This window comes from Lacerta agilis, chromosome 2 (assembly GCF_009819535.1).
Source record: "Lacerta agilis isolate rLacAgi1 chromosome 2, rLacAgi1.pri, whole genome shotgun sequence".
Taxonomy (NCBI): Eukaryota; Metazoa; Chordata; class Lepidosauria; order Squamata; family Lacertidae; genus Lacerta; species Lacerta agilis.
In genome coordinates, this window is record NC_046313.1 from 4,866,490 (window position 1) to 4,894,023 (window position 27,534).

General features: G+C 46.1%; 1 protein-coding gene across 3 annotated transcripts in view; it reads left to right on the plus strand.

Annotated features, from left to right (window-relative positions):
* OS9 (OS9 endoplasmic reticulum lectin) overlaps window positions 1-27,029 on the plus strand; it is a 36,138-nt gene extending 9,109 nt beyond the window's left edge. The window contains exons 2-15 of one of the 3 annotated variants that reach the window (XM_033137782.1): window positions 1,515-1,691; window positions 2,239-2,302; window positions 3,716-3,792; window positions 4,797-4,895; window positions 6,228-6,429; window positions 7,981-8,091; window positions 9,738-9,856; window positions 12,327-12,369; window positions 15,375-15,463; window positions 15,862-16,104; window positions 18,055-18,277; window positions 19,719-19,886; window positions 24,829-24,941; window positions 26,685-27,027. In XM_033137782.1, coding sequence (XP_032993673.1) covers window positions 1,515-1,691; window positions 2,239-2,302; window positions 3,716-3,792; window positions 4,797-4,895; window positions 6,228-6,429; window positions 7,981-8,091; window positions 9,738-9,856; window positions 12,327-12,369; window positions 15,375-15,463; window positions 15,862-16,104; window positions 18,055-18,277; window positions 19,719-19,886; window positions 24,829-24,941; window positions 26,685-26,822 — 1,866 coding nt within the window. In that variant the 3' untranslated portion in view covers window positions 26,823-27,027. Of the gene's footprint in view, window positions 1-1,514; window positions 1,692-2,238; window positions 2,303-3,715; window positions 3,793-4,796; window positions 4,896-6,227; window positions 6,430-7,980; window positions 8,092-9,737; window positions 9,857-12,326; window positions 12,370-15,374; window positions 15,464-15,861; window positions 16,105-18,054; window positions 18,278-19,718; window positions 19,887-24,828; window positions 24,942-26,684 lie in introns of all 3 variants that reach the window. The other 2 variants (XM_033137791.1, XM_033137799.1) reach the window with 2 other exon arrangements.
* Window positions 27,030-27,534: the final 505 nt, after the last annotated feature.

Below are 27,534 nucleotides of genomic sequence, written 5' to 3' on the forward strand. Positions count from 1 at the left end.
CAGTGATCCATGAAGGAGATCCATGAAGGAGATCCATGCTGTTATTGCTATGTAAATGTGTGTTGCTCAGATCATATCTGCACTTGAGAGGAACGTAAAGGTCTTCCATACACAAGGTCTTCAATACAAGGTGTCTGGAACGTCTTCCATACATAGAAACTATTGGTCCTTGTGTGAAAAACTGTGCCGTTGTCACATCGGGGCAGGCATGATTAGAGGGTAATTGTGGGTGTTGTTAGGGCCTCTGCTGGGCCCAATGAAGCCTGTGGGCAAGAGTTTTCCTCACCCCTCTGGTTAGAGCTGCTGTGTTGTATTAATTCTTGAGTGTTGGACTAGGTCCCAGGAGGCCAGGGTTCAAATGGGTGACTTTGGGCAAGTCAGTGCCTCTTAGCTTTAACTTACCTCACAAGGTTGTTGGAAGGATAAACAGGGAGGAGGAGAACCACGTATGCCACCTTGAGCACCTTGGAGGAAAGGTGTCATATAGTTGTAGTAGAGGCTGCAGTAGTAATCTAAAGATCAGCAGGAAAATGTAGGCAATGCCTAGCATAATTGTTGAAGATGGGAAGGGGCTAAGCAATTGGTAGCGGGTTCATTGCCCTATATACAGTCGTACCTCGGGTTACGTACTTAATAGGTTCCGGGTCGCTGTACGTAACCCGAAAACACACTATGCGCAGGCCGCTTCTGCACATGCACGGATCGCATGCACGGTGGGTTACATTTCCGGGTTACGGGAATTTGTAACCCAAAAAGTATGCAACCCGAACCCGAGGTACGACTGTACTCCCTTGATCCTCCCTGTAACTTGCATGTACATGGATGCAAATTGCTTGATTTGCTTCAAATATAGTGGGTAGAATTTGGGTTACCTTGGGGGTGTGTGTGTATTATGTATATATAAATGTGGAGTATATACATCTCTCTGCCCAGAGTGACTAGACAGGTGGTGAAACGTGTTACAGTCTCAATTCTGTACAGGTTTACTTGAAAGCAAGCCCACCTGCATTTGTAAATATACCCAACCAAAATATCTTGGTACCAGGAATAAGGGAAGGCCAAATGGAGCCTTTTTCCCTGTGGCGATATTATCCATATAATAATCAGTAGACTGCAAGGTTGGGTTTAGTAGCCAGCCAAAACGTGTGCTTCCCACTGCCACTGACTCTCCTCCAAGAGGGAAGATGTTGCATCACAGCAATTTCCCTAAAAATAATTTGCTAAATAAAAAACTCTTTCATGATTTAGCCATTGTCCCGTGTGATGTTTCCAGTGGCTGGACAGCCTTGTTGACTGAGATAGCAGGCTCACATGGTGGGTCCAAAGAACCACTTTAAAGTGTCTGGAGACTGGTTCTCCATCAAAACCAAAAGGCAAACGTCCTCAGTCCTGTTCTTGCTGTTTGTATCTCCTGGGCTCCTGCCTCCCTTTTCCTTTAGGGGAGGTCAGGCTGCTGCCTGCAGCTAATTTACGGTATCTCTTCTCACCCAGCTCCTTTGCTTATACCTTCCCAGAGCAAGTCGTCTGATGTGGTGAGTATCTCATCCAAATACAAGCAGATGTACGAGTGCCGGCTACCTGCTGCCGCAGTGAAGATCCACCAGGAAAAAGAGGAGCACCCACGGAGTTACAGTGGACTTGGAATCTCAGAACTGCTGAAGCCCATGGAAGTGGCTCCTTGCCTTATCAAGGTGACTTTGGGCTAAGGGTTGGGATTAAACGTTGGGAGACCAGACGCAAGAAGAGAAGCATTGGATGCCACCCCTGCGCTCTCTGTTAACAATTCCCTGGGGAATTTGCAAGCATGATTAACCTCAATCATCCATGTTTTTCCTTCGCCAACAATCTCTTGCTGTCATAGGGACTGCCTCCTTTAAGGCAGAGCGGAACCGGAATCCGGTACTCAGCTAAAATATTAACTTGAATCTTGCAGCCTTATTAAAACTCCATTGAGATTATTCTTCTCTCTCTCTCTCTCTCTCTCTCTCTCTCTCTCTCTCTCTCCCTCTCTCCCCATCCCCCTCTCCACTCCTGAGTCCTTGAGTTTTCCCCCACTTTTATAACCAAAACTTCAGTGAAACTCAACACTTCCATATCCACTTCACTCATTTGCATGATTAGGCATTGCGGAATTTGGGTGTAATACTTCAAGAGAATTATAATGCAGTGGGGCTCTTACAACAAGATTTTTTGCTTCAGCCAAATCACCTAGGCTTTAACTTCTCCCTTTTCTCTCAGACCAAGGACTGGTGGACGTACGAGTTCTGCTACGGGAAGCACATCCAGCAGTACCACACGGAAGGTACTCTCTTCTCTTTTGTCGGTTTCTCCCATCTGCTTGGTTTAGGTTCAAAGTAGGGATGGGGAGCCTCTGACCCTCCAGACCCTCCTATCCAGCCTTCTGCAAGCCCCACAGCCCCCAGGCCATGTTTGCTCACTTCACCCAACCGGGCTGGGTTCTTTTCACCTCCATTGTAATGGAAGGTTTAAACCTCCCCACTCCGAATGCCACAACAGTGAAGAATATATGATTCAGTCAGAACGGAAGTGGGCTGATGGTGGCAAAGACAGGTCTGGGAGTCATGCTTGCCTGCTTCTCAACTGCAATGTGCATTGGCGGAGCAGGAGGGTGGCTGCAATAACCCGCTGTTCCAGAGGGCCCACCAAGTCTCAGAAATGACTTCTGGGAGGTGAAATGGAGTTGTGTTAGAAAAGAAAGCCAAGGAAGTCTTATTATTCAAAAGAGTTCCACTCAACTTCCTCTGGATACAGTGCTCATTTTTTTCCTTTTAATATTAGTCAGCCTGACAGGTCTTTGGCATGAAAGGTGTAGAAGAAATGAATAATCAGTTAAGCCAGGGATGGGGAGCCTTTGGCTCTTCAGAGGCCTCTGGACCACAACGCCCATGATTGCTGACCAGGGATGGTGGGAGTTGGACTCCAGCAGTATCTGAGAGCCTCCAGTGCTCCATCCCTGGATTCAGCTTGCCACTTCCCAGCTGCAAAGTTTGCTGATCTGCAGTGGAAAAGGAGCAACCAAAGTCCCCAGAATTGTGTCATGGGTGTAGTGCCACCCTTTTAATAAACCTTGACCTCAGGTCTCTATACATGGTTAATTCTTACAGCAGTCTTATCACGAGAAGGTCCATAGTCTCCCCATATTGTAGAGTTTGGCCAGGGTGGGGGGTCTTCCAGCACTGTCAAAGGCTGATGACTGAAGCAGTTCATGTCAGCAAACCAGGAATGGCTCTCCAGCTTCTTTGAACTGATCGGGTGCATGGCTGTTTTCTCAAAAGGAAGTGGGGTTCTTCAGTCTGGTGCGGTCTCCCTTTTTGCATCAATATGCAGATCTGAAACTTTACTTCGTACTAATCCCTTCCATTTCTTAGCTGGGATAGCCCCTAATCTATAATCACAGATTTTATGCAAACGAAAACATATGTGTCAGGAAACTAGTGGCGTGATTAGCTTAGACCAGAATATTTAACGTTTTATTTTTAGTGCAAGGATGTTTTTTTTGTGTGGTGGTCAGTGTAGCCAGATTCATAGCTTGAATTTACACTGTGGCGGCACAGCTGAAGCAGGTCTTTCCTCAGCCTCTGGTTCATGCTAAGATGTTGTTATCATCATCATTATTACTCTCGCCTGAGGTCCAAGCTTCCAGTTAACCAAGTGGCACTTTTCATCTTTCTCTGTGTCTTCCCCCACCCCCCAGAGTCTGAAATCAAAGGTGACATTCTGTACCTGGGGTACTACCAGTCTGCATTCGACTGGGACAACGAAACTGCCAAGGTGGGTGTTCCATATGCCCTTGATCACTTCATGCAATGGGGAAAAACTTGAGTGAGCATCCCTAAGGCTTAGGTAGCTCTCCAACCTCCTAACTGCTGGACTTAAATCAAATCTGATAAGTTACACTTGCTTTCCTTAATAGACCTTTCCTCCCTCTTCCCCCAGCCTGAAGCTCTTAGATTTAGTATACCTTGAGATAAAACACTCTTGAAATCAGTAGAGGGGAATGGCAATGAAAACTCCCAATTTGTAAGTCATTTTGGGTCACTGCAGCCACAAGCAAAAGCATATCTCTTTAACCAGGCCTTTGGTTGTTAACTTCTTCTTTTTTTGCCTTTTAGAAGAGGTAGGGAAGTTTTTAATGTATCTTTTTTCCTTGGTTTTAATGCATGTATGTGGAGTGGGTTTATTTTGCTTGTAAGTTGCTTTGTGTTGGCTGGGGCTGATAGGGTGCTGGAGTCCAGGAATCTCTGGAAGGGCACCAGTTTGGGGAAGGCTGCTCTGATGGAAAATAGGGACAGATGCCACTGCTGCCGCTACCACCTTGAAATTATTCAGGGATGATGGTGGCAATCATACTGCCAGTGAAGGAAGCTGGGGGGTGGGGAGAAGAAAGGAACAGATGTGGGGAAAGTAGAGAAGAGGCCTGGAGGTCCTTCCTTGCTATGCACAAGGAGTTTAAAAAAGCAGAGCAAGGCAATTCTTTGAGTCACATTCCAAAGCAAATTAAGCCTCTGGTTGAGGAGCCTTCCTATCCCATTATAAGGGATGATGGAGTTGCAGTACAACAATATTTGGAGAGCACCAGTTCGGGGGAGGGTACGCTAAGGACAGCCTGCAGCTGTCCCTGAATAAACTCTTGCTTGCATCTAGGCCCAGCTCAAAGCTTCTGCTCAATAGGGGCTTGCAGCTAATTAGGCATAAAAAGGATCAAAGCAGTGAAACTCCCCCCCCCAAAATAAGTCATTGAGTGTTTTCTGGTTCTCTCTCTCCCCGCATCACAGGCGTCCAAGCAGCACAAGCTGAAGCGTTACCACAGCCAGACCTATGTCAACGGATCCAAGTGCAACTTGAATGGGAAGCCCCGGGAGGCTGAAGTCAGGGTAAGGAAAGGAACTCGGCTGCACTGTGAGGAAGTTTCCTGAGTCAGCAGTTGAGAGGAAAGGAAGTATGGCTCTCTTGTCCTTTAGAGCCATTCGTGCGCAAGTGAAAGACTCCATTCAGGTAGCCGGAGCAGTCCCCTGCTGTGTGATGGGCAGGAACAGACATTGTCCATGTATCCCACCAGATGCTGCTAGACTACAGCTGCCATAAATCCTGGCCATTGATAATGCTGACTGGGGCTGATGAGAGTTGGAGGGCCACAGAGTCCCTGAGCTATAGTTGACTTGATTGATGCTGAGTGGAGAGTTGGAAGTTGGACCTAGGAATGCTTGGAGTATGGGTTCATGTGTTTCATGCAGAGGAGAGAGCTATAAAGAGCTTCCTGCTTGTGCTGTCATGCATGTTAGTTTGTCCCCCATTTTTCCTCTTGCGAATGCCTGATCATTGGCTGCCAAGCCACCTTTTTAAGGTGTTGTTGTTAACATATAAAACTCTGACCAACTCAGGGCCAGGGTTTTTCTGACATGTATAGAAAACTCACCTGCTTACTCAGGCTTTCCCTGACAATTAGCATTGGGTCCTTCTGCCCTACACCATAGGTGATAATCCACAATGTACTTATTTACTGGAATAATTTTATTGCATGTAAATAGATTGATAGATTAGGCTCTCAGCTTCTGTTAAGTAAATAGATTAGGCTCTCAGCTTCTTTTATGTAGCCACCGAGGAAGTGTTAGGAAGTGCACATTGTGAAACAGAATGAAATGGAGGGACATTGTCTCATACATTTACCCTGCTGCTGTTTGAACTTGAACTGACCCTTCAACCCAGGGATGTGGGACCTGTGCCGCTACATATCTTGCTAGATGCAACTCCCATCACTCCTGACCATTGGCTATGCTAACTGCGGCTGATGGGAGTCCAACCACATCTGGAGGGACTCGGAGGAGTCTCCATGCTCTCTTTAACCAATGTGACCTTCCCCCTTCCCCCTGGCAGAGATACCTGGATTCCATGCATGTGCCTTTCAAAACTAGATTAGCCTCTCTTCTGTTCCCACTCCCGGCAACTCATGGAAAGTTATCCTGGGGGTAAGGGCAGTAGCTCAGTGGGTGGAGCATGCGCAGTGGGTACAGGAGTCCCAGGCAAAATCTTGGCCATATCCATCTTTAAAGGCTCTCCAGGACCAGGGCTGGGGAAGTTTGGCGCCTGAGGCCCTGCAGAGCTGCTTGTTGCCAGAGGAATAGAACACAAAGTGCTAGGCTAGATGGACCCTATGATCTGAGTCAGTGTAAAACAACTTTCTCTATTTTTCTATATCTAAATTGCAGTTTCTGTGTGAGGAAGGTTCGGGTGACTACATTGCCCGTGTGGATGAGCCCCAGTCCTGCTCCTACGTGCTGACCATCCACACCACCCGCATCTGCCACCACCCATTTCTGCGGCCACCGTCCACTGCCACCCCTCAGACTATCCGCTGTCACCCGGCCCTGAGCCCTGCTGAATATGTGGAATATGTCAAGGCCCAAGTGTGTAAGTAGTACAACTGGTCAGGGTGGAGGCCTCATCAGTGCCCTCTTGGCCAGCGCTATTCGCTTTGATCTGGTGGACTTTTTAGAACTTAGCCCTTGCAAGGCAGGATACAGCAGTGTGACAGAAGTACCGGTATCTTTAAGTGCATTTGAAGCGAAAGCCCCTCCTTTAAAGGAGATTGAATGGGGTGTAAAGTACTCATTGTGTGCATCACGGCCTCAAAGCAGAAACAGAATACAGAGTTGGTGGTCAGGGATGCCCTTTCCTCGTTTCCCTTCTCTGTTGCTGAGAGAATAGGCATGGGGGGGCAGTGTGGTGTAGTGAAGACTCTGCTGGCTTGGATTCAAATTCCACTTACCGTATATTCCGGCGTATAAAATGACTGGGCGTATAAGACGACCCCCAACTTTTCCAGTTAAAATGTAGAGTTAGTGATATACTCACCCTATAAGACCCTCTTATACTCACCCTCTTAGTGATATACTCACCCTCTTAGAACGCACACCAAATAAAAATTTGAAAAACATCAGATTTGATTTGATCCTCAGACTGCACGTGAAATCACCCTCTTCAGCAGGCCTTAAGCCTAGGGAAGCTCCAAGATTCCTTTATGAAGCACGTGCAGGCGGTGGAAGGGCTTCAGAGTGGACCAGTGGGTCTCCCTCCTCCTCCCTCCCTCCCTCCCTGTGTGTTGTTGTGAGTTGCATTTTTCCCCCTCCCCTCCCTCCCTGTGTGTTGATGTGAGTTGCGTTTCCCCCCCTCCCCTCAGCCTTTTTTGTAGATCAGCAGGAGCACGTTTGTGGGGCTTTTCTGCTGTTTTTTTCCCTTCCCCGCCAGCCCAGCGCCCAAGTGGCTCAGCCTTTTTTTGTAGACCAGCAGTAGCACGAGTGGGGCTTTGCTGCTGTTCTTTCCTCTCCCCGCCGGCCGAGCACCCAAGCGGCTCAGCCTTTTTTGGAAGACCAGCAGGAGCACTGGCCGGGTGAGAACCGCGGGGACGCCGAAGCGGCTGCCGCTCTGACGGGAGGCTCTCTGACGGCCTCCCCTGCGTCAGAAGCCCCAGAAGAGCCGGGTGAGAGCGGCGCTGCCGACGGGTGAGAGTACCCCGGTTTTAGTATCCGCCTTACAAGATGACCCCCGACTTTTGGGAGGAAAAAAAGGGTCAAAAAGTCGTCTTGTACGCCGAGATATACGGTAGCCTGAAAAGCACTGGATGACTTTATCTCATTTTGTATTTTGAACACTACACCTCCCAACACGAAACAAAGTATGCAGTGTAACGTGGGCACTTGGTGGCAGAATGTCAGCTTTCTTGGCACAGGATTTCAGGATTCCTATTTCTGGTGCCCCCTTTGCCCTCCGAGTGCCAGAAGAGCCGCATAGCACAGGGAGAGCAAACCAGGTAGTATTTGAGTGCTGACTGCCAAGGAGTCCTGCTTGCTTGGGAGAATATTGTCTTGTTGCATTGGGTGCTGTGGTGATGACCTGTTTCTTACCTGGACATACTGGGGTGTGTGTTTGCGCGTCTAATGTATATTGTGTAAATTTTTGCAGCTGACACAAAGCGCAAAGTGGAGGAGATCTCTGAAGAGCTGAAGACTCTAGACACACGACTGTGGAATGAGCGAGACCCCAACTCTGCCGTTCAGGATTCAGATGGCAATGGTAGGGAACTAGCTGGCAAGACAGTCCTGCAAGGATCTTACTGAAATCTAGCTGTGGGGTGGGGTGATCACATGGAACCTGAGGCAAGTCATCATTTTAAAAAGTCTGTAAATACAGTAGACCCTCTGTTAGGAGTGTCCTACTCTTGTGTAGGACCCAGGCAGAGACACATGCCCCACTGGATACAAACTTAATTTGTTCCAGGGGTTCGTACGAAGCAAAAAAGTCCGCATCTAGAGGCACTGCTTCTGTGCACACGCACGGCACAATAGAGCGCATGTGTGCATGGTGAAACCCGGAAGTATACACTTCCGGGTTTTGCCACGTTCGCAACCCAAAAGTTACTGTATTTTTCACTCCATAGGGCACACTGGACCATAGGGCGCACCTTGTTTTTAGAGGAGAAAACAAGAAAAAAACACATTTTTCTGGTTTTCCTCCTCTAAAAGCCCTGTTTTTTTGAGGATCAGCTAAAAGTTTTGCAGCTTTTTTTGCAAAGGGGGAAAAGCAAAGAAGAAAAGCCCCGTTTTTATGGGGTTCAACTCACATTTCTGCAGCTTCTAAAGAAAAAGGAGCCTTTTCTACAGTTTCCAGACAGATAATCTAATCAGCCAGTCACATGTCGCTGGGGAAACAAACAACCTCCCTCTGCAGCACATTCAACAATGGAGGCCTGGGCAAGGGGGCAGGGCTGAAAGGGAGCCGGGACTCTTATCTCTCTCCAGATCTCTTACTGATCAGCTGCTGAGCGGGGTCCTTTCAACACCCCCTTTTCTCTTTGTAAAATAAAAAGCATGATCCTCTTTTGGCCCCTGGGCAATTCAGCTCCAGGGACCACTATTCGCTCCATAAGACGCACAGATATTTCCCCTTACTTTTTAGGAGGAAAAAAGTGCATCTTATGGAGCGAAAAATACGGTACTTTACCCAAAGGTAACGTAACCTGAGGGTCCACTGTATGGCCTTCAGTGCCAAAAAACATATCGGTCCTCTGATTTTTGTGTTGGGATAATGTGCAAGGACCCTTACACAATATGCCTTCACCCTCAGGGGCACTCTGCAGTTTCAGATGTCTATTGGTACAATTCTGTCAGATGGGCAAGCTATCCACAAAGAAGGCATTGAACCTGCCTTTGTTCTCTTGTGACAATGACAGTGCCCTTCAAGAGGCAGAAATGCATCTTTTTCTCGTATTTGAGAGTTGTGCTCTCAGTGTACAACTCAGGACTTGGTTGGCTTCAGTGTTCAGGAATTGTAATGATCTGATATTGTACAAAATTTCACATAAAAGTCTTCTAGTCACACAAGCTTAGAAATCATTTTAGAAAAGTAAATATATAAACAGATTGTCTTAAACATTTTGTTCATCATTGTAAAATAAAATATATTGTAATCCTTTTTTTTCCATTAGTTGGGGGTAAGGTTCAGGGTGAAACAGGACCTTCACATCTTTAGTGGACAGTACCTGTTCTTGCAGATTTGGAAGCTGGAAACCTGTAAAAAGGAACTGCAATTCTCAACATGCTGAAATCTGCATTTGTGTGGTGCAGAGTATTCTCTATCCTGAGTGTAATTGTAGAAATGCTCTTGGTAAGCCCAAATGATTTTGCTCCCACTTGAAAACTTTGTTTTGCCTGTTTGGTCAGTGACCCCAGAGCCTGTTCCAACTGCTTCTCCTGAAAGCGACCCAGGTGATGACACTGATTTCTGGGAGAGAGCGCTGCGGGGAGATGAGAAGACAGCCCAGATGCCAGACCAAACCAAGGTAACCTCCTGTCATCACAACTGATCGTAACCAGTATCTGTCAAATACTTTTAACGTGTGTGTGTGTGTGTGTATACATATATATGTATGTATTCTTACCCTCAAAGCTGGTATATTTTCCATTTTGTTGATTCTGACACCACCAGTGCTGGAGTTCTTTGTTTTTTATTTGGGCATGTTGTTGAGGCACTATACATATCCTCTGAATGATAAGAGAGCCAGTGTGGTGTAGTGGTTAAGAGCGGTGGACTTGTAATCTGGTGAACCGGGTTCGCGTCTCCGCTCCTCCACATGCAGCTGCTGGGTGACCTTGGGCTAGTCACACTTCTTTGAAGTCTCTCAGCCCCACTCACCTCACAGAGTGTTTGTTGTGGGGGAGGAAGGGAAAGGAGAGTGTTAGCCGCTTTGAGACTCCTTCGGGTAGTGATAAAGCGGGATATCAAATCCAAACTCTTCTTCTTCTTATCAGGGAATTATTTTATTTTATAGATTTAATATCCTGACTTCAGCAACATATCAGTCATAACAGGGAGACAATAAAATTCAAGTAATGAAAAAGAAGCTCAGCTAATTGTCTTAAGCCTGCATAAGCACAACTAACTGTAAGAGGCCTTTCTGGCTAAAAACATCTTCAAAGTGTGTTTAAAAGCACACACAGGAATTACCTTGTGCGTAGGATAATTATGGGAAGGGTGGAGCATCTTCTTTGCACGCAGGTTCAGTCCCCGGCATGTCCAGATAAGGTTGGGAGAGACAGATAAGGATGGGAGAAAGCCCCTTGAAATAATAATTTAAAAAATTGTCCAGTAGCACCTTACAGACCAACTCTAAGGTGCTACTGGACAATTTTTTTTATTTATTTCGACTGTGTGAGACCAACATGGCTACCTACCTGAATCTAGAAAGCTCCTGTTAGTCAGTCAATCAGCCAGACACTGGTCTGACACTGTCGAAGGCAGATTCCTATGTTCCTGTAAGTTGCCTCACCAACTGTCAATGTCTTAGTGTTGCATCCAAGCACAGCCATATGTTCCATATCTACTAAATCAGGGGTGGGGAACCTCCAGGCCACCAGATCTCCACACCTGGCCCACAAGCTCACTTCAGCCAAGCCATGCCCACTGCCCTACACCTCACGTGACACATTTCAAACAAAGCTATTTGGGGCTTCGCAAGGGACACCACAAAACCCAACAAAATAGCTGCTTGTCAAGTCTTGAGGATTGCTTTGCAAAGTCCTCTAACAACCTGTGGGCACAAATGATCAGCTAGTGTCCTTTTAACACCAGGTGATCGGCCTGTCAAAGTTGTCCTGTGCGAGGTGGGGGAGCTAGTGATGTGGCCCACTGGGCAAATACAGTTCCCCACTGCTATATTAAATAGATGCATCTGTTCATTGTTTGCTCATGCACCACTGATGTTACATGTTTATTATATTATTTATTTTGTTGTTATATGTATATGTTGTGAACTACCCTGAGATCTGCAGATGAAGAACATTTATTAAATTTGTGTACCACCCTTCATCCAAAGATCCCAGGACAGTTCACAACATTAAAATACAAAACCGGGGGGGGGGGGGGTAACATAATAAATCAAAAACGAACCCTTCCCACGAGCACATTAAAAAAGCCATAGAATGTTAATCAGCCAAACCCGGGTTGAAGAGAAACTGTCAGAGGACTGCCCTCGCTGGAAGGCAAGGAGTTGCCAGGGCTTTATCAGTATCGCGAGCCCCCGTCTCAGATGCTGAGCAATTCATCTTCTTCCACTGGGGGAAGCAGTGATCCCTCTAGTGGGGAGGGGGAGATGGGAGCAGGAAATGAGAGTCAGGGCTGTGACAGGGGAAGAGAGCCCTCGCACCGAGCAGAGGCTGGAAGTGAAGCACCCCTTCCGTCTCCCCTTTTGCGCAGGGGGGAAAGACGCAGAGGGGGTAGGCGGGGGTTCCGCACCCCGCACCTTTTATGCTGGGCAAAGAACCGGAAGGGGTCATTCCCGGACTCTGCCGAAGGATGAGCTGGACGTTCTTTCTTTAGCTGCACTGTAAATATCTGCACAATAAAGGAACCCTTACAGAAACCATTTCTCTTTTTTAAATTTTTTTTATTTTTTTAATTTTTGTATTAACTTTATTACATCAAATACAGAGAAACCATTTCTCTTGGTGCGTAAAGATATGCAATGAAGGTGCCAGGTGAGCTTCTTGGGGAGAGCGTTCCACAAATGGGGAACCACTGCAGAAAAAGGCCTGTTCTCATGTTGCCACCCTCCAGGCTTCTCATGCACGAGGCACACAAAGAAGCACCTCAAGTGATGAATGCAGGGTCCGGTTAATAATGAATTCATTTGGCGAAACAGGTAGCTGAACTCAATAGTCTGTATCATGCAGAAATAATTCCCTTGCAACCCTACAACAGTGGCTTCTATGCATAGCACCCAAAACCATTTAACTTCTGTCTTTTTTCTGCAGGAGGAAGAGCCAATCATGAAGACAGCAGACAGTCACCTAGCAGGTAAGTGTGTGGCCCATAAGTGCTGTGGCTCTAGAAAACAATCCTCTATAGCTCTGTCAGAAAAGATGCTTTGAGGAACATTCTCATGAACCAAAGGATTCAGGACTTTCTGAACCCACCTTCTCCTATTCTTTCAAGAAGACTGGTTTACAGTCAGACATTTTTTAATGGCCTGTATCTTTGGAAACTGCTGATTCCCCACCCCCCTTGGCATACTTTCCTCTTTTTTTAAAAAAAAAATATTTTTATTAAAGATTTTCAAAGGTAGTACAATGTCTCTCTCGAATTTTTCCATATAACATTTTTATAAGTCAGTGTTGGTGAGACATTAGAAAAGAAAGGGGGGGAAGAAGTGGGTGGGACGGGGAGGTAGGTGGGGTGGGGTGACTATGTTTCTTTTATACTTGATATGACCAGAATGTGGTCTAAACCCCCCTTTAAATCCATATCAACAAAAAGAAGAGAACTCACCCTAAAACTAACCTACAGGTGGTATCTAACGCCTAGAAAATTAGCGCTAATACGCCCAGGAACCTCAGCAAAATGCTGGAGAGGGTGCACCTCCACAGGCACATACTTCCATATGTGGTGGGGGTGCCCCAAAATCCAAACATTCTGGACAACAACCACACGAGAAATATGTAAAATAACCAAGTAGGTGTTAGAAATCACCCCAGAATTGATCATACTTTCATCTTTTTAACATGGTTTAGTGTCCAGAAAGAGAGGGATGGCAACTGCAAGTGCTCCTGGATGACACTGGTTATCTAGATCCACTTCAGTCTGGATTTAGGTCTGGTTTGGGGATTGAATTAGCCTTGGTTACTTTAATGGATGACCTTTACAGAGCGAGGGGCAGGGAGTGTGACCCTGTTGTTCTTACTCAATCTCTCAGCAACTTTTGAAAACATTGATCAGCTTCCTGGGATGGGGATTGGAGGCACTGCACTAGAGCGGTTTCATGCCCACCTGCACAGCTGAGTCCCAAGAGTAACATGGGAGGCGTGCACTTGGACTCCCTGGCCCTTAGGCTACAGGGTTCTGCAGGACACTGTTCTGGATCCAGTGCTATTTAATACATGTATTTTGGAGCAAGAGAAGCTTTGGAGCACGGTGCCATCAGTGTGCTGATGACCTGCAGCTCTGTTCCCCACCTGAATCAGAGGCTGTGAAAGCCCTGGAACAGAGCCTCAAGGCAGTGGTGGACTGGACAAGGGCCAATAAACTTAGAGTTTGAATTCAGCAAAGATGGAGGCTTTGTGGGTGGGTAATTCCTGTATCCAGAAGATAGGCCAGTTGCCCGTTCTGGGAAGAGTTGCACTCCCTCTCAAGGAGCAGGTATGTAGCTTGGGCATACTCCTGGATATGTCCATCATTCAAGACCCAAGTGACCTCTGTGGCTAGGAGTACCTTTTGTCAGCCATGGCCATAACTGGATTAGGACCCATTGGCCACCGTAGTCCATGCATTGTTACCCTCAGGAATGGATTACTACAATTCACTTTATGTGGGGCTGCCCTCGGACCTGGTCAGGAAGCTCTGGCTGGTGCAGAATGCAGTGTGGGGGCACACAGCTGACAGCATGAGACACCTGTGTTAAAACATTTCCACTGGTTGCCCATACGCTCCTGGGCCAGGTTCAAGGCTCTTGTGTTGATATACAAACCCCTGAGTAAGTTGGGTCCAGAATGACCTGTCCGAACCATTGTATTCAGATTGATCACTGAGATCATCCAGAGAAGTGCTGATAGTTTTCCCCAGGTCACTGGTCCCATGCTGTGGAACACTCTTCCAGCAGACACTTCCATGCATTTCTTTTGTAAGTTAAGAGGACTATGCAGTTTTTTTTAAATTTTGTTGAGTGGCGACTCATTTTAATTGTTTTGTATATTCTGCTTGCATCTTAGGCACATCCAACTTGTGCATTTTCTACCCTGCACAGTTGAAGGCCGGCCAGCTGAAATTGTGCAAATTAAATGCATGCAAAGTTTTCCTGGTGCGAAAAGAACCTCCAAGGTCCTCTCAGCATGCAGGCTCTGGAAGCCTGCGGGTAGCTCCGTGAGATGATCTCACAGGAACTTTGATGGACTTGTGAGATTTCACAAAAGCACCCTAAAGCCAGTACCCGTATTTTTCGCTCCATAGGACGCACTGGACCATAGGGCGCACCTCATTTTTAGAGGAGGAAACAAGGGGAAAAAATATTTTTCTGGTTTTCCTCCTCTAAAAACCCTGTTTTTTTGTTTTTGTTTTTTTGAGGATCAGTTAAAGGTTTTGCAGCTTTTTTTGCAAAGGGAAAAGCCCTGGTTTTTTGAGGATCAGCTAAAAGTTTTGCAGCTTTTTTGCAAAGGGAAAAGCCCTGGTTTTTTTGAGGATCAGCTAAAAGTTTTGCAGCTTTTTTGCAAAGGTAAAAGCCCTGGTTTTTTGAGGATCAGCTAAAAGTTTTGCAGCTTTTTTTGCAAAGGGGGAGAAGCAAAGCTCCTTTTGCAAAGGGGGAAAAGCAAAGAGGAAAAGCCCCATTTTTATGGGGTTCAACTCACATTTCTGAAAAATCTTAAGGAAAGGGAGCAGTTTCTACTGTTTCCAGACAGATAATCTAATCAGCCAGTCACATGTCCTGGGGAAACAAACAACCTCCCTCTGCAGCACATTCAACAAAGGAGGGCGAAAAATACGGTATGTTGTGCATGCCTTGCCTGGTAAGCAAGGCGGAGAGCTAAAAGTACTTTTTACATCAGGAAAACCCAGCTTAGTGCTCTGGCACTGAAAGGCTAAGGATGCTTGGGGGGGGCATTTCCAGTGGTTTGAGTACACATGTTTTTGCCTATACACTGAACCCTTGGAACCAAACCCCCATGTAAGATGCTATCATACTGTGTTGCTTTTAAAGGTTTCTTTAAAAAATGTTTTGATATTGCTGTATGCCAACCGGATACTTTGAGAGGGTGGTAAATAAATTATTTTATTTATAAATCAATAATATGTGCTGTCCTGGTTCTTTTCAGATTTCAAGAGAAAAATCCACTTCAAAGTTATCAAGAATCCTGGGGACCTGGTGCAGTTTATTCGTGACTTGAAGGAGAATGCCAGGAAGGTAAGATGTAGGGGAAGTCTTGCTTCTCTCCAGATTTACTATGCTATTGCTGAGCTGCTTTTAGGTATACAATGTGGAATTGTTATCTGCCTAGTACAGGGGTCAGCAACCTTCGGCTCTCCAGATGTTTCGGACTACAATTCCCATCATCCCTGACCACTGGTCCTGTTAGCTAGGGATCATGGGAGTTGTAGGCCAAAACATCTGGAGAGCCGAAGGTTGCCTATGCCTGGCCTAGTATATGGAACTTCCTGGTCCAGGGTCCAGTTGTTTGCTAGGGAACAACAGTTGGGAGGTCTTCCTGGGGCCACTGGACAGGGATTGCCCAGCCTTTGTGATGTGCATATTGTGATTGCATCTCAGCTGGATCAATTTGAGCCTCGCCTTTGTCCCTCCAGGACAAAGAGATGGTGAGAGAATCAGAGGAAGCATCTCAAGAAACTCCACCCAAAAGTGAGCCATCATTAGGGACGGAGCACTCTGAAGAAGGGGCCCAGGAGGATGAGAAGGATGAGGAAGACCTGCTGGGGAAGTTTGAGAAGGAACTGGAAGACATCCTGCTGCCTAAGTCTGAAATGGCCAAGCTGAAGGAGGAGGTAAAATCTGAGATGGAAAAGGAGTTTGATCACATCATTGATGAGGTGAGGATGCAGGAGACTAGCTATAATTTCCTTTCTGCACTACCCACCCAAGAAAACTATTGGTGGGCCCTGGATGTTCTCTGTCCCCAATCACCTTTGTATTTGCACACATTTTGCTGCCTTTGTGGGAAACAGGGCTGTATGCGTTTTTTTAGTTTAGAAAAAGCTGAGAGGGAGTGTAGAGGTTTTTATCAGCCTCCTCTGCAGTTATCTAATTCCCCAACACCGGCAGAACTTAGCCAAAACAGAGGAGACCTTTAATACCTTTTGCCAATACAGAAACTCAAGGTATGCTGCCACCACCTCCCGGTCTGTGAAACCTAATAGAAATTTAGGGAGGCTCACTTCTACCGTTATCCAGGTTACACGCCTTGGCTCACTATACTGTGAAACCAATAAACAAAACAAAATATCTGGTAGGGTCCGAGATGGTTAGGCTCTGGACTCAGCTTCCCTTATTCAAAGGCAAATAAGACAAAACAAGAAATACGTTTCAGAATTGTATTATAAAATTTGTTGTTGTCGTTCAGTCGTTCAGTCGTGTCCGACTCTTCGTGACCCCATGGACCAGTGTTTATAAAATAAAACACTTTAAAAAAAGGGTGCATGTTTCTTAAAAAGGAGTACAAACCAAAAACAAGAACATTGTAAAATATCACTAAACTAATATACTTACAACATAGGAATTCAACTGTCTTGAGATGCTAATTTGCAGACCATTGGTGGGCCATTAGCTGCAAACTGCCAAAGGACTGCTAATGGCCCACCAATGGTCTGCAAATTAGCATCTCAAGACACAGAGTAGATAACCTAATTTACGGGGGGGGGGGGGGATCTTTGTCCTATCAAAAGAGTTCTTTAATCTCCACAGACCAATGAAGTCGTACTTCAACATGTCAAACAATTACTGCAGCTGTGAGAATGTTGATTTAAAGACATCCTGGGATCCGAGTCACTCCCTAACTTCCCAGGTCTGATGTAGCAGACATCCTTAGTCACAAATTGTTTGCAGTTGCTTGATCTTTGCAACCCAGGACCCCTTTCACCCCAGCTGTATCAGATTTGACACTTAACACTGTAAATCCCAGTTGAAACCCAGATAACACCTCTTTCCTTCAGACCGGAGATAATTAAGGGAGGAAGAGTTAGAAAGTTTATCTTAAAGGAGAACCAGGCAGACATTCTTTAAATACCGGGTTTTTACTTCTCCCATCAGGCTATGCAGGACAAGAACCAAAGTTTAATATTTACTGAGAATCCTTCTTGCACTACAGGGAGGGACACAAAATTGGCAAAGTGATGAATAGTAAGGAGAGGGAATCTTTCTGCAAGGTGAAAGAACTTTCTTCAGGCAGCACCAGTGGTGGGGAGGGGAGTGGACTAACCACTTCCTCTGTGTCTGAATGATGCAGCAGCGAGACTTGTAGTCAGTATGGTTGCCCTGGTAGAGCCTTACAATCACAAGGACTAGAAACATGATTGAAAACGGAGTCTTGCAGATCCAGACTCTATACCAGTGGTTCTCAAAGCGGGTGGTCCGGCCCCCTGGAGGGGCAGGGGGTTACCTAGCAGGTGAAGGGGGGGACTGAAGGTGTAAATGACTGTTAGACTTTGAAAACCTGGTATCACTAGATCAAGTTCATTTGTTTTGTTTAATTAAATAGTTCTGATTGGATTTTGAATAAATGTGCATTTAATTGTTGCCGTTTCAAATTTTATTGTGTTATTACCTTCCGTAGTAGGTCATGCAAACCACTGTTCTGAATATTGCTTTTAGTAGGGAGGGGGCACTGGGGGTGAGTGGATTCAGGGGAGCAGTGACCCAAGAAAGTGTGGGATCAACTGCTCTACACTTAACTGCAGGAAATGAGCCAGTCTGCTACTCAACTGGATCTCTCTCAATAAATAAATAGATCTCAGCTTATCCTTTCTTGGATTGTTTACTGGCAGGTGGAGGATGAGTTGGAAACAGAAGGTCTGAAAGGTGAGTTTGATCGAAAGCAAGCCTCCAAGTCTTTGGCTTCTACCCTCAACAAGCTTATTGACAAGCTGGATCCTGGCAAAGACTTGAATAAAGGAGATAAGGAGCAGGAGCCACAGCCAGGGGAGGAAGAAGAGGTAGCAGCAGATGGGGAAGACACTGCTGAAGAAGACGTAGTCAAACCAGCAACTGGTATGTTCCCATACAGATAAGGTTGACTTCATTTTTTTCAGTGCCAGTAAATTTGAGGGCTGTTTCTGGACCAGCCATGAGGGGGTGACATTTTGTCATCAACAACACATCAAGAGTTGATCTGCATGCGGACTTGCTCAGAGAGCATGGCACGATGTCAAGGGTTTAGCAAATAATTTGGGAGCAGGTGGCTAGCAAGTTGTGGTGTGGTGAAGAAAACCATAGCGGGAACTAGGTATGGAGAAGCCTTTGAATGCCCAATGGGTGAGACGACTTAGAAGGGCTCTTTCATCACTTATCCTTGCTCTCATTCTTAAAATTCCTGCAGGGGGCCGCCTGGGAGGTCTCTGGAGTGTTTCATTTTTGTAACACAACTGCTCAGCCACCAGTCCTGGAACAGGCTTTGCCCACCTGGTGCCCTCCAGTTGTTTTGGACTCCAGTGCCCATCTGGCTGGGGATGTTGGGAGTTTCGCTCTAAAGCAGCAGGAGGGGCCGCAGGTTGGCCAAAGCTATCCTATAAGCTTCACGGTCAAACTTGCCAGAGCTGGCCTGTCTAATGCCCGTCTCCATTTGTGACTATCTGCGCATTTAAAAAAGACACAAGACTTCACCTGCTCTCCCAGGTGCAATTCCTTAGCACTGGTCAGTAAGTGACTGGGAGGGGGCAGGTAGGATGATGCATTGTAGACAGAAAACTGATGGTGGGAGGAGTTTTCCCAACAATGTTTGCCACTTCCCAAATTGATGGAAATAGTTATTTGCCACGGGGGACGGGGGGTCCAGCAACATAGAAGTTCCCAACTCTTTCCTTTTTTTTAAGTCCCTCGCATTTCATTCTAACCCATGTGTATGTTTCTGTTTTGTTTTTTTTAGAGCTAAGCCCATTTTGCCATTTTTGCTTGCTTCTCATACTGTTGATTGTTTCTGCTAGCCTTAGGAAAGGCAGGGCACTGAAGCCTTGGCCCCTTTTCCTTCTGTGACATTTCCAACCAGGCATTACCCAGATGCTTTCAAGACACAAGACAGCCTTCCCCAACTGGGCACGCTGCAGAGATTTAGCTCCCAGCCAGCACTACCAGGAATGGTGGGAGTCTGGAGGGCACCAGGGTTGGGGAAGGCTGCTTTAAGGGTTAGAAACTTGCTGTTCAAGGACTTAGGATGCTCAGTTTTCAGCCCAATATAACCACCACACCTTTCTGGGACTTCCTGCCTTCCTTTTCCTCTGCAGTCCAGGGACCTTCTGCGTTTTGCAAAAATTCCAAATGCTTTGAAAATAAAGCCTTAGAGAAAAATTGTGCAATTGGCAGAAATTTTCCTTTTGAATGCAGACTACCCCCAGCCTTGCTTGTAGGCCCTTCCAGCTTGCACTCTCATTCTCTCTCCCCCTCCCTCCACAAATATTGGCCTACTGACCCTCCTCTGTCCCCTTTTCTGTCTCAGATGGCGACCCAGACGGGCGCGTGAAAGTCAGGGTCACTAAAGTAAAGCCAGGCAGCGCTCAGCAGAAGCTGCTGCGAGTCCAAGAGATGAGCAGGGACAACCCACAGCTGCGCCACATAGAGAGTGTGGTTAAGGACCTGTTGGAGAAGGAAGGCCTGAAGGCAGAAGGTAACGCAGCCATGTAACCTGGACAGCCAGAGGTGGCCTGGAGCCCTTTTTAGCCTGGGCGGGGTTGTGTTTAGGGGGAGTTCTTTAAGGGAGAGCAGTCAGGGATGCAAAGTCACTGGAGGGCTCTCTTAATTGCAAACCACAGGGAGCCATTGGCCATTCTGGTCCTGAGCTGATCATCTCAGTACAGTGGTACCTTGGTTCTCAAACTTAATCCGTTCCGGAAGTCCGTTCCAAAACCAGGGCATGCTTTCCCATAGAAAGTAATGCAAAACGGAGTAATCTGTTCCAGACTTTTAAAAACAACCCCTAAAACAGCAATTTAACATGAATTTTACTAACGAGACCGTTGATCCATAAAATGAAAGCAATGTACCGTACTATAAAAATAAATAAGACAGTGTTGTAGATGATAAAAATTAAAATTACATTTTTCTCACCTGCACTGATGATAGCCATTGTTTGGATGGGGGGTTTATCCATTTCCGCAGTCATTCAATCAATCAGTAGCTGAACTGGGTTTCACACAGTCACAAAAACAAATTAACCGAAAAAGCCTCAAAAACAAAAAACGCAAAATAAATAGCAAAAACAAAAGCACCAAATTTAAGCTCCAAATACCACCTCAGAAAACTGCAATCGGAAACGGAAGGTTTGAATTACAATGGGGGGACACAAATTAGCAGCACAACAGTAAAAACGGAAGCTCAGGACTCAAAACGGAGAATGTTCGGCTTCCGAAATTTTTTTGAAAACCAGAACACCTACTTCCGGTTTTGCAGTGTTTGGGTTCCAAGTTGTTTGTGAACTAAGCTGTTCGAAAACTGAGGTACCACTGTACATTATCTGCTTAATTCTTCTCCCAAGAAGGTTTCTGGGGCCAGGATTTGAACTTCTAGACCTTGAAGATTTTTAAAGTGTAGTAAGCCTGCTCCACCCCATTCTGCCCCTGCCCCTTTTCGCCCCTATCCTGACATCTTTGTGATGTTTGTGCACGATCACGCATCCTTCAGACATGCCTAAACCAGGAGTTGCCTGGAAGATTATACCTTTTAATTTTGAGACCCTTCAGCTGTAAAGTAGGGGGGAAACAGAGCTGGATTGTAGTGGATGAAGGTAGAAGTTTGATGTGAATCCCATTTATGATGTGCTTTGATACGGGGGACAGGGAGGAATTCGAGTGTTAAAGGAGGAAATAAAATGGGGAGCTGGATTTGTAAGAACTAGGCTCTACTGCATAGTATTGTCATCATCCTTTTGTTTGTATGCCACCTTTCTGTTGTTAAAACCATGGTCAAGACAGTTGGCAACAGGAGAAGATTTACATAATTACAAACATAACAAAAGTTATAATTATAAAGTAAAATAAAAGTTATAATATAAAATAAAGGATAATTAAAAGACATCAAGCAGCACACAACCAAACTGAACAATTTCCACATAATCATAATAAGATCTGAAGATGAAAATAGAAAAAATTAACACCAGCAACAGTGATAGTACCCACTCCACAAACCCATGCCCCAGCCCAAAATTCTCTTCAGCAGCCTCAGCATTTGTAGCTGGAGTCAGTCAGGGCCCTGCCCTCCCAGACCAGGTGGGAAAAGGCCCACAAGTCAGGGCCCAGGTCTTCCAGGACTCACAGTCAAGATAGCAGGCCATCAAGTGACTTTATGTAACATCTGACTTTGGTTCTTTTTGAAATCCCAGTGAATTGTGACTGAAGGGAATTAATTACCTGTACACAAGGTTGGTGCTGTAAGGGTTTTCAGTGATTGCTCATAGGTAACCAGTCAGATGCCGTGGTTTCTAAAACTAAGTTTCTTTATTGTGCAGATATGTACAGTGCAGCCATAAAAATAGTCTAGCGCATTCTTCGGCAGAGTCCGGGAATGACTCTTTCCGGTTCTTTGCCCAGCATAAAAGCCGCAGGATGTGAAACCCCGCCTCCCCCCTCTGCACCCTTCCCCCCAACGCAAGTGGGGAGACGGAAGAGGCGCCTCACCTCCAGTCCCTGCTTGATGCGAGGGCTCTCCTTCCCTGTCAGGGCCCTGACTCCTACTTCTCCGTCCCCACTAGAGGGATCTCTGCGTTCCTCACTGGAGGAAGACGAATTGCTGAGCAGGTGGGGCGGGGGCTCGCGATAGGCAGAAAGTCCTGGCAACCCTTTGCGCTGAGGTGAGGGCAGCACCCTGACAGGTACCATCTTCTTTGGTGATCACTCGTAGCTGACTAGGATTGTCTTCCATGAATATGGTCTTAACAGTGTATCCGTAAGTAACTGTGGAGGCCAATTCTGGATCCACACATCCAGAGGCGTAGGAAGGTCAGGTGGTACCCGGTGCAGGAAATTTCTTGTCACCCCCCCCCATTGACCCCCCCCCAAATGGTTTTACGTTATTTCATATTTTCTTACAAAGGAATAATAACCAGTAATAATAATAAAGAACTTTTACTTATATCCCGCCCTCCCCGGCCGAAGTTGGGCTCAGGGTGGCTAACATCAGATACATAACACTGGTATAAAATCAAACAATAATTAAATTACCTCCTAAAAACATCTCAAAATCAAATTAAAGTCTAATTAGATGGCTTTCCACAGGGTTAGGGTTGGGAACACTAAGTGCTCCACTGAACTGAAATTTCAGCCTTCACGACATAGGAAAACAGCCAAGTAAACAGCTATTTTGGTAGAGGAGGGTCAAGATATTAACTGATATGAATGAAATTTCATATATAGCTATATAATCACTAGTATAGTAAGATAATACCTTTGGAGCAGGCATTTTAAAAAAAAGGTTTTTTATGAACCACCCTAGTAGGGCAGTAATTGTTCCTTGATAATTTGTCACCCCCTCCATATGGAACATGGGGCGGACCACCCCCGACGCCCCCCTTGCTACGCCCCTGCACACATCCCTCCACAGTGGGGACATAGGTACCACTGTCTTAAAGGCCTCGTGGCTCCCTATTCTTGAGGTTTTAAATGATGGCAAGCCAAGCATTTTGTTAGTCAAATGTCAACATGCAGGTTCACCCACACAGTCCCATGGTAACCATGGAGATGAGCATCCATCCCTGCTGTACCTGCATCACCTTTACCCCTCTCATTCCTGTACCCTTTCTGCAATTAAAAGACCTATGGGCAGTTCAGTACTGGGTGAAACTGTGGGAGCAGCGTGCGCTTGTCTTCAACCTTAGAGGTTTCTCTGGCCCCTGAACCCACTCCCCTTGTGTTAAAAGGAAGGAGAAAGCAACATGCAACTTATATGTGCCAACCTGCAATGTTTGGTTCTGTTCTTTCCTGACCCACTATAACTGGTTGTGTGTGCACACACTCTTGCTAAACCCCCAAGCTACTAGCTCTTTAAAACTAGAGGAGAGCCGTAAAAACAGCTCCTCTAGCACAGTCCTGTTTTCCCCCGAAACAGAATTTTGGGGACCAAACTGCCCGTGACCTTCCGCTGTGCCTCTTCCCCACATTGCTACACTTGGCCATAGCAACTGCATGATGGGACACAGTTGTGCTCATTGTTTGTTGTTGTTCAGTCGTTCAGTCGTGTCCGACTCTTCGTGACCCCATGGACCAGAGTACGCCAGGCACGCCTATCCTTCACTGCCTCTCGCAGTTTGGCCAAACTCATGTTAGTAGCTTCAAGAACACTGTCCAACCATCTCATCCTCTGTCGTCCCCTTCTCCTTGTGCCCTCCATCTTTCCCAACATCAGGGTCTTTTCTAGGGATTCTTCTCTTCTCATGAGGTGGCCAAAGTACTGGAGCCTCAACTTCAGGATCTGTCCTTCTAGTGAGTACTCAGGGCTGATTTCTTTGAGAATGGATAGGTTTGATCTTTTTGCAGTCCATGGGACTCTCAAGAGTCTCCTCCAGCACCATAATTCAAAAGCATCAATTCTTTGGCGATCAGCCTTCCATACATTACTACTGGGAAAACCATAGCTTTAACTATACGGATTTTTGTCGGCAAGGTGATGTCTTTGCTTTTTAAGATGCTGTCTAGGTTTGTCATTGCTTTTCTCCCAAGAAGCAGGCGTCTTCTGATTTCGTGACTGCTGTCACCATCTGCAGTGATCATGGAACCCAAGAAAGTGAAATCTCTCACTGCCTCCATTTCTTCCCCTTCTATTTGCCAGGAGGTGATGGGACCAGTGGCCATGATCTTAGTTTTTTTGATGTTGAGCTTCAGACCATATTTTGCGCTCTCTTCTTTCACCCTCATTAAAAGGTTCTTCAATTCTTCCTCACTTTCTGCCATCAAGGTAGTATCATCAGCATATCTGAGGTTGTTGATATTTTTTCCGGCAATCTTAATTCCAGTTGGGGATTCATCCAGTCCAGCCTTTCGCATGATGTATTCTGCATATAAGTTAAATAAGCAGGGAGACAATATACAGCCTTGTCGTACTCCTTTCCCAATTTTGAACCAATCAGTTGTTCCATATCCAGTTCTAACTGTAGCTTCTTGTCCCACATAGAGATTTCTCAGGAGGCAAATGAGGTGCTCATTGTTTACCTTCATCTAAAGGTAAACAATGCTTCATTGTCTGGCATTTGCAGAAGGCAGGGGAAATCCTGAGCTAAGCTGTGTCGCTGTACACTTCTACCTTAACTAAAATATTACTGGGAGATGCAGGGAAGAGGTGTGGACTGGCAGTTGTTGCGTGTAGCTCGGACCCAAGCTAATCTTTGTGTGGGTGCTGTGCATGTTGGTTGCAGTTTGAGGGCAGGCTACTCCTGATGTGGCTGCATCTCCTGCTGTTGCTTCTCCAGTTAAGAGATGCCCTCTTGTCTCTTTCTTGGCAGGGCAAGCCTGCTAGATCTCCTTGCCATGCTCCTGTATCTTCATGTGGCATTTCCCTCAAATATGACCCACTAAGGACTGGGGGCAGGGCAACTAACGTGTGGCTAACTTTGTGGCTGGCAGGTAAAATTGAAATCAAGATTGTGACCACGGGTGGCCTGGGCGACGACGATGATACCCATTGGCTGTCAGAAGAGGACACCAAAAATCTCAAGGACATCTTCTTCAATATTCTGGTGAGGGCCCAAGATGAAGGGAGTGTTTTAAAGAGGTTGTTCCCCTCCATATCACACCGTGTTTATATTTAATATGGAATAAGGAAGAGGAAGAACTGCTTGCAAGTCCTGTCCTCTGGTGTGGAAGACGTAGAGAGGCTGGCTATGGTTGTGGTCTTTGGTGGGGACAAGGCTGTGCACCAGAGCTGGCCCAAAACATTTTGGCACCTGAAGCAAACTGCAAAATGGTTAAAAATATTTAGTTAAAACTCCTGGCAGACTCTACAGTGCACTCCCTTTCCTGTTGGGGGAGAGGGCTTGCCATTTAGGTTTTGTACCTAAGGTGCCAAAATAGGTTGGCAGTGGGACCTAGAATTTGTCACCCACCATTCATATGATTGACTGCATGTGTATATATATTTTACACACAGAGGGGGGGGAGTGTGTGTTGGGCCCCTGCTTTTCACCTTCCCAACCCTATTTCTGAAGCCATTTCTCTCTTCTTTTCCTCAGCCCCACTTTACACCTCTGTTTTCACCTTCACCCCCATGTCTGTGCCTCCCCCCATTTTGTGCAACCCCCTTGGACAGAAACCGCCCCCATGGTAATGTCCTGCATCATCTTCTTTCTACACATTGCACCTCCTTTTCACCTTCTCAATTAACAAGCCATAATTTCCTATTCTTCAGACCCATTCACACCCCTGCTTTCATCTTGAACCCCTTTCCTAAACCCTCCCTTTTTGTAACCCCCTTTATAACCAATTTTCACCTTCACACCCCTTTTTCCTCTGCAGCATGCACATTTTCTCATTTCTTCCTTGCACACAGATCACCCCATTTCCTTGCCTTCGCCTCTCTCCTAATGTGCAGTTACTGTACTTTGTTCACATACATTTTGTGCTGATACGCTACTGTATCTTGAAAATAAATAGAGGCTTAAGAGCAAGCCTGTCAGCTTGTTCAGTTAGGGAGGTTTCAGTTGATGGTTGTTGCACATATATGGGTGATTGCTTGTTAATAAAACAATTGCTAAGTTCCCAAATTGAATTTGGAACTTCTTATTGAAGACAACCCATAGTGGCAGGAGAGAAATACATAATGTAAAGGCCGTATGGAATATCATAGTTTATCTCTCACACATGAGACAAGTGAAGAATGGAAGAGGGAGAAGTTTTTAACAGTCATTTTTTCCCCTTTCAGTGTTTCTCCCATCTCACTGTACTCAAACAATAGCAGAAGTTTGAGTAAAACAAGGATGGAAAGAGACTGAGGTGTGGCCTTTTTTAAAGGCAAATCAGTTTTAACAAGAAGAAATAGCTTCTGTGTTGTACCCTTCTCTGCCAGCATCAAAAAGCTAACACAACGGAGCCTTTCCCAGCTCCCTTTTTGCTGTACCAAACCTTGTTTTGAAATCCCATTTCTCTCCCCCTCCCTATGTTCATCGTACTCAACCCTCTATCATTGTATAAAATCACCACTTTCCCCCCCCCCCTTTCAGTTTGTCTCCATTCCTGCTTTCCTCAAACTTCTGGTGTTGTTTGAAACCTCCATTTCCTTTCCAGCTTTAGTCATGCTTCTGCTGTTTTAAGCCACCACTTTTCGGCACCCTGACTCCATGCAAATCCAAGATTGTGATACAGCACTACATATCCTCCAGTGATGGTTTCATTTTTATGTATATAGGAAGATAAATACATACGCATACACAAATGTGTTGGTGTGCTTCTCCCCTGCCCTCATTGCCCTTTGCTTTCCCTCCTAGATCCAGGGTACGGAAGAAGCTCATAAAGAACAGCGGAGGCAGCGACAGCTGGAAGACAACTATCGTTTTGTGTGGGGGCGCAGGCAGGATGAATTACCAGCTGCTGGCAACGCTGATTCAGATGAACTGGATTTCTAAACCTCAACAAGCATTGGAACTTGGTCACCTTTCCCCCCCTGCAAGACTTCTTGGGCACCGTTTCAGTTGCTCGCCAGGAAGAACAGTGTGTTTCAGTAGTGACCAGAATCCTATTAGAATTGCCTACAAAGTGGCTGGCATGTGTGAGGGGTCTCTCTTGCCCATAAGGTGCAGACTTGTCTTTGTTGGACCCACTGCTGTCTCATGAGTTTCTCTCTTTCTCTCTTTCTTTCTTTCTTTCTTTCTTTCTTTCTTTCTTTCTTTCTCTCTCTCTCTCTCTCTCCCTCCCTCCTTCCCACCCCCTTCTCTCTCTGTCTCTCTCAAGTACCCTCAAGCATGTCCCCACCATAGCCTAAAAGGCGTCCACAAGCTGCCTCACACGGCCATGGCAGCCTTGGTGCCAAATCTGTGGTGCCCTCCCATGCCAAGCTGTTGGCTTCAACCCTCACAGTCCCGTGCCAGCTGTGCTTGGCATCAGGAGCAACAAAAACCAGGCCGCCCACTTGACGCATTGGGAGCTTTGTGCAGCCAAGAGTCTCTTGACCTGATGTTGTTTTGGGGTGTGCAGCTCTGGGTGGAAACATGCCTTTGGCTCAATGCAACATGGAGTGGAGAGCTGGAACTCATTCACCACCCACCCCACTTTCCCAGAGCTCTTGTGTATGTGGAGGAAACCCCATGGCTTATGCAGATGGCTGCCTCTCACCTGTGT